Source organism: Anneissia japonica, unplaced genomic scaffold, assembly GCF_011630105.1.
Source record: "Anneissia japonica isolate Jap-2015-1 unplaced genomic scaffold, ASM1163010v1 scaffold6030_len697274_cov183, whole genome shotgun sequence".
Classification (NCBI taxonomy): domain Eukaryota; kingdom Metazoa; phylum Echinodermata; class Crinoidea; order Comatulida; family Comatulidae; genus Anneissia; species Anneissia japonica.
This window is the reverse complement of record NW_022721381.1, coordinates 190,090-200,505: the sequence shown is the minus strand read 5'-3', so window position 1 is coordinate 200,505 and position 10,416 is coordinate 190,090. Positions and strand designations below refer to the sequence as shown.

The 10,416-nt window shown below is 35.3% G+C and overlaps 1 protein-coding gene across 1 annotated transcript in view; it reads right to left on the bottom strand.

The window, feature by feature from the left end:
- Positions 1 to 6,962, bottom strand: part of LOC117111507 (ADP-ribosyl cyclase/cyclic ADP-ribose hydrolase 1-like) — a 14,159-nt gene extending 7,197 nt beyond the window's left edge. Inside the window, exons 1-7 of the mRNA XM_033254421.1 lie at positions 6,954 to 6,962; positions 6,104 to 6,280; positions 4,253 to 4,379; positions 3,382 to 3,606; positions 2,839 to 2,915; positions 2,311 to 2,406; positions 1,306 to 1,395 (exon numbers count right to left, since the gene is read on the bottom strand). Coding sequence (XP_033110312.1) covers positions 1,306 to 1,395; positions 2,311 to 2,406; positions 2,839 to 2,915; positions 3,382 to 3,606; positions 4,253 to 4,379; positions 6,104 to 6,276 — 788 coding nt within the window. The 5' untranslated portion in view covers positions 6,277 to 6,280; positions 6,954 to 6,962. The remainder of the gene's footprint in view (positions 1 to 1,305; positions 1,396 to 2,310; positions 2,407 to 2,838; positions 2,916 to 3,381; positions 3,607 to 4,252; positions 4,380 to 6,103; positions 6,281 to 6,953) is intronic.
- Positions 6,963 to 10,416: the final 3,454 nt, after the last annotated feature.

The following is a 10,416-nucleotide window of genomic DNA, read 5'->3' as shown; positions in this document are numbered from 1 at the left end:
GTTTTACGAATTGCAATAACTGAATTACTTTGAGAATGAAGCTGGTTTTTTTTTTCTCAATAAACAGTGTGTACAGTAACAGGTACAACAAAAATTACTACAACAAAAATGATTTAAGTGTATACGTAAAAGAATTAAAGAAAAACATAGGCCTATAATTATTTTCAGCTGTCTCGATTTTAATGAAAATATTTTTTATTAATAATGCAAAAACAAACATTATACAATACACTATAATTTATGATAAACTAGACTTTTTTTCCAGTATAGCTCAGCAAGACATAATCACCATACTAATAGCTATTTATTGAGATCCTGTGTAAATACTGCTTTTCTTTCTTTTCTCACTGTAGTAAATAATGAATAGATTATTAAATACATGCCAATATTAAATGGACAATTATGTTAGTTCTTTTTATTTGTAACAACGTTATTATGACAGCATGATTCATGCGTTCCTTTCAAAATTACTGAAACCGAGTGAAACGTGTGAAAACTAGGGCAGGACGTTACCGCGTCCCAACTCTCTCTCTAGGCCTAGACCTACGTCCTCGATCCTGAGTAATTCGTTATTTCGAGTTAGTAATTCGTTATTTCGGATTACTAATCCGAAATTTTGAATTAGTAATTCATTATTTCGAGTTAGTAATTCGAAATAACGAATTACTAACTCGAAATAACGAATTAGTAATCCGAAATAACGAATTACTAACTCGAAATAACGAATTACTAATTCGAAATTTCGGATTATTAATCCGAAATAACGAATTACTAATCCGAAATTTCGAATTACTAATTTGTTATTTCGGATTAGTAATCCGAAAAAACGAATTACTAATTCGAAATAACGAATTACTTAATTCGAAATTTCGGATTAGTAATCCGAAATAACAGATTACTAATTCGAAAAAACGAATTACTAATTCGAAATTTCGGATTAGTAATCCGAAATAACGAATTACTAATCCGAAATTTCGAATTAGTAATTCGTTATTTCGGATTAGTACCGTAATCCGAAAAAACGAATTACTAATTCGAAATAACGAATTACTTAATTCGAAATTTCGGATTAGTAATCCGAAATAACGGATTACTAATTCGAAATAACGAATTACTAATTCGAAATTTCGGATTATTAATCCGAAATAACGAGTTACTAATTCGAAATAACGGATTACTAATCCTTTATTTCGGATTACATTTTGATGATTTTATATACTTAAGTGGCACGAATAGGCTTTCGTAAAATTGCATCATTCTTCTTTAAGCATGTGTGGCTCATGTATGCACATCGCTATCACTTACTATTCATCCTCTTCACACGTGTATTTAATTTCACGCTTGTCCAAGTCTGCCTTCAGAGTAAGCAACGAACCATCATTGCAGGTCTCATGCCTTGAAATTGTAAAAGCAATACATAACGAAGCTTTTAATGATGATCATTACAAATAATATACCTAATCTTGAGTGTTTATATAGCGCTTTGTAAACTCAAAAAATGTCTCAACTCTCCTGCAAATTATTATCCCTCATTTTGAATCCATCTATAGGCGCAGAGTAGACAATTCTCCACTCTTAAGTCGTGCTGCAATTAATGTGCATGCATGCATTCATTGATTGCTGTACCATTCCACCAGGTATTAATGTTTCCAGGGAGTTATTATTTATAGTGATATTCCTGAGTGGAGAGAGACAAACAAATAAAGTGTGTTTCTTAAGGACACAAGTACTGTAAAATGTACGTGAGAGATTCAAAACTCAAGGTTGAGAGCCGACCCACTGCTGCGCTAACCAATTTCTCAATGGTGATGATAAGTATGGGGATGCTCTTTAGTATTTTTATAAACCTTAAAATTGTGTATATTTAAATGTTGTACATTAAAAAAAATTGTTATATTCTTACATTTTGTTTAATGCTTTATTATATCATTTATATTTCTGTATCTATAGATTCTGCTGGACCCCTTCTGAAACGTAAACGTAACAAGCCTACCAGCTTAAGTGTTATCCTCTGTTATTTTTTTTCCTAATTGTCAGTGTTTTGCTTTTGGGTTTTGAAATGGTATTTTGAAAAAAAACATATCAGCCTCGGTTTCCTTCTTATCATCCTCATTCCCATTGCATTCATTGTCAAAGTAATCATTTTTATAGGCCCGATGCTTATTGTTTAGTTCGATGTAAAGCCAACACTGTGTCACTGTGACTTGAATTACGGTATCTACGCAAAAATGTAAAATATGTAATAGGCCTAAGCATAGCGAATAAATATTAAAAATAAGATACATAAAGAAAGTTTATCTAAGTACTTACTTTGGACTTGTTGTCCCAATGTCATGTGAAACAATGATACGCACATTACTGATTGTTTCCGGGTTTAGATTTGGTAACTCAATTCTTGCAAAGGTACTAAAGAAAAAAACCCGACAAAGGAAAACGTGTCAGTATCTCAAAATCAGAACTTCATATATCAAAGACAGGTTAAGGGCACTAGCGCTAAGACATCAAAGCGACAAATAACACTGACACACTGACACATATTAAATTCAAATGTTCAGGTAAGTCGGCTACAAAAAAGTGATAGGCCTATGTATGTCATAAACGTAAATATCGTTACTAACACCATGCACACAATGCAAAAAGAACTCAACGTGACGAGGTACGCGACGCGATCCGCTTAGCGGGCGGACTACCAGCGACAATCTGCAGACGTTGTCACGTCATCTAGCGCCTCACAGAAAGCGGAGATTGATTTATCGGCCGACGGTAGTACGACCGTCACACGATAGGCTTATTTGTATATCATTTGACAGGGTTGGGAAATTTGTTGCGAGTACATACCTTGTGTTGCGATAAGCGCCATCGGCATTAGATCCTGACAAGAGAACGGCGATTTCACCATTCGCACGACTAGCAAACTGTGTGATACAAAAACGTCATTCCATAATAATATAGGTGAAGAGGGCGCATTAAAGTTGATCGACTGATTTAATTGGTTGAAATAGTGATTTATTGATCGGTCGGTCGGTCGGTCAGGTCGGTCGGTCGGTCGACCGATTGATTGATCAGGTGGTTGATTGATTGATTAATTGATTCGTTGTTTGATTGACTGATTGATTGCTTGATTGGTTGGTTGATTGATTGATTGATTGATTGATTGATCGATCAATTGAATAATAATTAATAAAATGATTGATTGATTGATTGATTAGGAATATTTGAGTGGTTGGTATGCGTTATTTTTGGATGAAAGGACGGACGGATCCATATATTAATTGATCATGAATTGATTGATTATCGATTATTGATATCACATCAAATCCTATACTAGGCCTATTGATATCATTTTGATTATTGATTGAAATGTTAACATGCACTACTTACACTCTTGGATGCGGTATCCCAAAATGTGCTCATAACTTCATTTCCATTACTCGGACAATTTCCATATCCCGGACATTCATCATAATTTATACCACTATTCAACTCTCCACAAAAAATCAGATTGTTCATCAGATAACCAAGAAGGGTGTCCTCCATTGTCTTCAATTTTGACGTGGCCAGAGCGTATCGATGAGCCAGTAAATTCGTGCCTGACCAGAACAAAGCCTGTGGAAGGCAGCGTATAAATGAACATACAGTATAGTAAAGAATTTCTCAAAATAAGTGACTCGAATCTCGGGCTGAGATTTACCTGAGCGCGTGCGCGTATAGATGTAAATATGGCAACCTGCTGCATAACTGCCAACCAATGATGGAAAGGTAAGGATATTTACATTTTAACTGAAGGATGAATGCGAAAAATAATGACGCCGTCATGTGATAACCAACAGGCTACTTTGTGAGTAGGCCTAACACCTTTCTGTGTATCCTTTCATTCACCTTTATAATTATATTAAAATGTTCACTTTTGATGAAAGTAAGTGAAAAGCATTCGATTGGGCCTATACGTCAGAGTGGCTTAATGTACTTATTGTGCATGTGTATGAGTTAAAAAGATCGCTCGCCTGTAAACTTTAAATTGTCACGTAGATTGGACTGTTTAGCTCTTTTAATGTTCTCATTATAATAGCCTAACATAGAAAATAATAAATTGGATACCTTAACCCGGATGTTAGCCATGTGTTTACCAATTTTATGATCTGAATTTCATGGGGAGCAACGGTAGGGTCTTTAAGCACTTTGAGGAATTAGACGTAGAATATTACATTAGTGAAAGACTTTGATCTCCACATTTTTTTTGCCTAATGCCTACCTGATTGGCTGGTAGAACTTGACTGACAGATAACACAAATGGCTCAAACGCATTATCCTCAATGGCACAAGGATCTTTGTTTGCGAACGCTGTCTCAAACTGTGTGTATAAGTTGTTGCAATCCAGTCTGTGTAATACATGTGAAAGAAACTTTTAGAAATCATTTGCCACTAACTATACGATAATAGATGGTGATAACATAGAGTAAAGGCTGGTTTCCATAAAATCGCTAAGCGATTTTCAGAGCAATCGTTGTACACTGCGTAGCAGTCCCCGACGCAACCGGGAAGACTTCTCGACGCGACCGACCAATCAGCATCACCGAAAGCTGCTGGCGAGATCGTATAGCGATTGTATGGAAACCAAGCTTAAGGTAGGCCTACAACTTAATTGGTCCTATTTGGGTAACTAGAAAGTTTGATCTAGGGAAACTGCGGAAACCGCGGCGCAGGAAGTTGCCAGAATCATACCAACTTTCCGTGAAACGAGGGTCAATATATCTTTTAACACTACGGCCAACCACAATGGGACGGGGACACTTCATGAGTTTGCCAAATGGTCAAATAACCCCTATTAATGGGACACTAATTTTTTATAATCATTGTAGGTTATATGAAGTTGAATGAAATGTTCATACTTTGAGACTGCTGTAGTACTTTCACTGTAGGATTCTTTAATAGGCCTATATACCATAACATGCACCATTAATTCTAAGTCGTTGCTCTATTAATGCTACATTCATCCAATAGAAAGCTCAATATTTTAAATAAAAATGGAATATTTGGTCATTAACACTGCATCATGAAACAATATTGGGAACATTCTATTATTATTATTTTATTTATTTATCATTTATACAGCGTCTCTTCTTTGTAGATACAAATCGCTTCTTTTTTTTTCCTGGTCATTGGGTTTTATTGTCTTAAGTGTTGCTGCTGGTAGGCCTAAATATCGCGGGAGTGGACAACCCCACCAGGTATCCTGGATGGAGAGAACCCATGCAGTGATGGCCTGATGAAATTGGGTGGGCATAACATGCACCATACAGGCTTGTATGGTCTACCTACGAGCCCGACAAGACAGGTGATTACAGGAGAAGCAAAATGCTTTGCTCAAGGACGCAAGCGAAATGTACAATACAGCGAGGGACTGAAACCCCGACCTCGAGGTTGGGAAACCATACCGTTCCCACTGCCCCTAACCGTTTCTACAACATATAAAACTATTATTGTTTTAATTACATTTGTGCTGATTTAATATTATAAATGAATCGTATTGGATTGCAAATGTTGCTATAAATTACACTTTTTTTATAAGAACACATTTTATAAGAACACTGAGGCTGAAATTGCTTAAAAATTAAGAACAAAATAAGAACAAATTGAGGGTAAAATGTCAAATGAGGTTTTTGAAAAACCAAAAAATCATATCTGTACCTTATGTGCAGTAATATAGGCGTGACAATATAATCAGGTGTACTGTCATTTGGGGCCATTTTTACCAGGCCTTTTTTCTGGAGCAAATTTTCCAGGGCATTTTCTTCAGGGCCCATTTTTGCTGTACAATAATAATTTTCTATGTTTGAAAAGTGTGTAAAATAAGAACAAATTAAGAACATTTTGAGCCTGAAATCGACCAAAAAATAAGAACACTTAGCCTGGCCAAAATTTTACTGGTTTATATTATAAAAAAAAAGTGTAGTTCTAATTCTACTAGTTTATTCTAAAACGTAAAATTGATAATTATAAATAATAAAATAAATAAATAGATGAATATACTTATTTTGTACAGTATTTTTCTTTCTATGCGATGAAGCTGGAAATAGAATGAAAAAAAGTTGTCTCTACTTACGATTTGCTAAAGGCTTCATCAATTAACCAGTTACCATTAACAGGCGTCACAATATTTGAATATTGTATGCATCGACCAATGAAAATGTCTTGTATGTTATGTGTGGTACCTTTATCTGCTGTTGCTGCCAATACCAAACTGGCAAATATCAGACAGAACATAGAGGTATCCATTGTTCTGGAAAAGAAATTGACAAAAAAAATACGACGTGAGCGAAGCCCTCTGAAAACGCCGACATTGAGGGGTTTGAAAGGCTTATTTAATCGATTTTACAGTCCCACATTCTGTAAAAATTAAATAGATTTTTTTTTTGTTCTTCTCGACGATTTGTGATTTTCCTCCACGACAGGAGGCGAAGCTCTCCCCACGGAGCGAATCTGGTCCCCCAGCCTTCATCACTGGCGCCACCACTGACAATTGCGGTGTGAATTCCTACAGTTAGACATAATTAGTGGTTTTTCAGCTTAAGTTAGCAATATCGGATACAATCTGATTCAATCTCAAACCCAATCCTAATAATAGGCCTAACTGTATAAATATGCATCCACCACTGAATAGGACGTTCAACCGTTGAACCCGTGTAGGCCCTACGTTATTTTCTCTGTTCACAAAATATCAAGGTGGCTTTCTAATGAACTACAGACACTGACCACTTGCAAAAAGTGTGAAGTATGTGTCGTGTTGTGAGAGAGATTTCTATAATGGCGAGCCAAACAGTCAATCGGAAATAGAGATATTTTAGATAAAAGTTAAACTATGATCCAAAATTAATAAACAAAGCAAATCCAATCAGAGTCTGATACAATAATGGAATTCTATCCAAACAACTGCACGGCGCCAGTAGGCCTACCTATGATCATGCTCGCCTGTTGCGTTCATATGCGTTCGTATCAGACAGGAAAGATAAGCAATATATTTTATTTGTACAAACAATCATTCCGTGAAGGGACCTCTATAGTATATTATAGTATAATAAATTAAGCATGTCATCATATAATGTTTTAATCGTTTTATAATAAGTTGATATTTAATAAATTCGTTTTATATATAAATATATATATATAATATATATATATATTAACATCTATAAAAGAAGTAAACCTTTAATCGACAAATTTGATACAACCAGTTTTTTTTTTGTTTTTTTTAAATGCTTGCATCTACAAAAGTACCAATAAATCAATAAAACTCACTTTGTTAAGATAAACACTTATTTATCCTTCTTTCCTTCATGACTTATCGAATAATGAAGTAAATTATTATTAAAATTCATTCAATTTTGTATTATAGTCTTACCATATTTTCCAAACGTCGTCCATATGGAAAATAATTCCATTACGTTATTAAAAATATTTAAATGTAAAAATATATATATATAAATTCGTTGTTTTTACATATTTTTATTATTGTGTTAAATTGACATATTAAATTTAATGTTAATACTTGTATTACTGTATAATCTTTGATAGTTTTGTAATAGGTTTATATCATATTTCTATATCGGTATTGTATTTCTTCACGAATCTCTGTGTGTGCCACAATCCGACTGTGTTTTTCATATTAATTATATACTTTTTGGGGGATTAGCTTGATTTAATTAGCGATGAACTGGAAACTCTTAAAACCTCAAGAGTAAATCGATAGGCGGAAGACAGGTTAAAAATCTGTCTCTTATACACATCTATGTGTATAAGAGACAGGTATAGGCTTGTTTAATTAATATCTTTGATGAATGTATATTCACTGGCAAAGCCCATGTCCTTATTAAGACCCTTTTTGTGGGTTTTTAGGCGGAGAATCCAACGGATTTCCGCACTACGTCTTTCTTTAGTCATCTAGATGTGTATAAGAGACAGGCCCATGTCTTATTAAGACCTTTTTTGTGGGTTTTTAGGCGGAGAATCCAACGGATTTCCGCACTACGTCTTTCTTTGGTAGATATGAAATTACTTTGTAGAATAATAAATCGCATGTCACTGGCATTATGGTTAGGGAGACTGAAATGAGCTGCAACAGATTTGCTCATGTCTTTGCGTCTAATAGTGCATTTGTGATTATTAAGTCTCGCCCTGATTTTGGTACCCGTTTCACCTATGTAGTTTCCATGGTTACACTTAATACAATAGATGAGATAAATAACGTTAGAAGCATGGCAGTCTAGGTTGGGGGGGGGGTGTACGATTTCCGTGGATCCTGGTATTTTGAATCTATGTCCTGTAGTGATTATGTTACATAATTGACATCTAATGTCTTTGCATGGTTTGTTACCTGTGTTTGTGGAGAGGTGGTCAGTTGGTAGTTTAGAAGATGTTATGAGCGATTTAAGATTGGGGGGTTGTCTGCGTGCGATTATGGGTGGTTTGTCATAAAGTTGGGCGATGGATGGGTCTGATTTGAGTATTTTGTAATCAGTTTTAATGGCATCTGTAAATGGTTTGGTGAGAGGGTTATAGTCTAATATAAGTGGTATGCAGTTGCTATTAGGCTTTTCGTTGTATGTGAGGAGATTTGTTCTGGTTTTAAGTGTAGCTTTAGCTACGGCAGCTTTAATTAATGGCTTTTTCAGGCTTGTGGGATGGAAGCTGTTAAAGTGAAGATATTTATGGTTGTCGGTGGGTTTGATGTGGATGGATGTAGAGATGGTACCGTTTTTGAGTGTGGATGTTATATCTAAAAACGGGATCTAAGTCTTCTTCTAGTTTCGTGGGCTATCCTCTGTTGATTCTAGTGTGAATTTTATGCTGGGATGAAACCTGTTGATATGGGTCTCAAACTGGCTGAGTGCGTTAGGGCCGTGTTCCCATATTATGAATATGTCGTCTATGTATCTAGTATAGAATGTGGGTTAAAGAGGGAAACTAGATAACATGCGTTCTTCTAAGTCGGCCATGAATATGTTGGCATAACTAGGAGCCATTTTAGTCCCCATAGCTGTACCTTTAGTCTGTAGATAGTCTTTCCCATTAAATGTAAAGTAGTTATGTTTTAGGATGTACTTAATGATAGTGCAAATATTATCTATGTTGTGTCCGGTGTTATGTTTAGTGAGGAAATTCCTACAAGCAATTAAACCTTCGTTATGGGGGATATTGGTAATAAGGAAGAGACATCCAAAGTGACAAGCATAGCATCAGTTTTAAGTTCTTTCACATACAACGAAAAGCCTAATAGCAACTGCATACCACTTATATTAGACTATTAGACTATAACCCTCTCACCAAACCATTTACAGATGCCATTAAAACTGATTACAAAATACTCAAATCAGACCCATCCATCGCCCAACTTTATGACAAACCACCCATAATCGCACGCAGACAACCCCCTATTCTTAAATCGCTCATAACATCATCTAAACTACCAACTGACCACCTCTCCACAAACACAGGTAACAAACCATGCAAAGACATTAGATGTCAATTATGTAACATAATCACTACAGGACATAGATTCAAAATACCAGGATCCACGGAAATCGTACACCCCCCCCCCCCAACCTAGACTGCCATGCTTCTAACGTTATTTATCTCATCTATTGTATTAAGAGACGATATGCCTTTATACCTGTCTCTTATACACATCTAGATGTGTATAAGAGACAGCTATTAGACGCAAAGACATGAGCAAATCTGTTGCAGCTCATTTCAGTCTACCTAATCATAATGCCAGTGACATGCGATTTATTATTCTACAAAGTAATTTCATATCTACCAAAGAAAGACGTAGTGCGGAAATGTTGGATTCTCCGCCTAAAAACCCACAAAAGAGGTCTTAATAAGGACATGGGCTTTGCTAGTGAATATACATTCATCAAAAATATTAATTAAACAAGCCTATACTTTGTTTACTCCAGCCCTATTTCATTTCCTGTATATTTATTTTGACTATGCTACAGACTTCACTATATATTTATTTTATATCATATTTTATATTTCTGTTCCATATTTTTAGAATGTAGGACATAAACCACCCAGGACATAAACCACCCAGGACATAAACCACCCAGGACATAAACCACCCAATTGGAATATACCATTGTTAATGTGGGTGGGCAACAGGGTGAACAATGTTGGGTGGTCTTGCTTTTATCTAGCTTTACTTAATTTGCTATTGTACACTCCTATTATACGCCTTTAATTCATTCATTTCTTCTGACAACATGCATGTTGGTTAGTGATCATTGTAGATTTTAGCTGTCTCTTATACACATCTAGATGTGTATAAGAGACAGATGTAATGTTATCTCTAAAAATATAACTGGGATAAAATTAGCAATACCCACTAGGTGACACTACAAAACACAGACCTTGCAC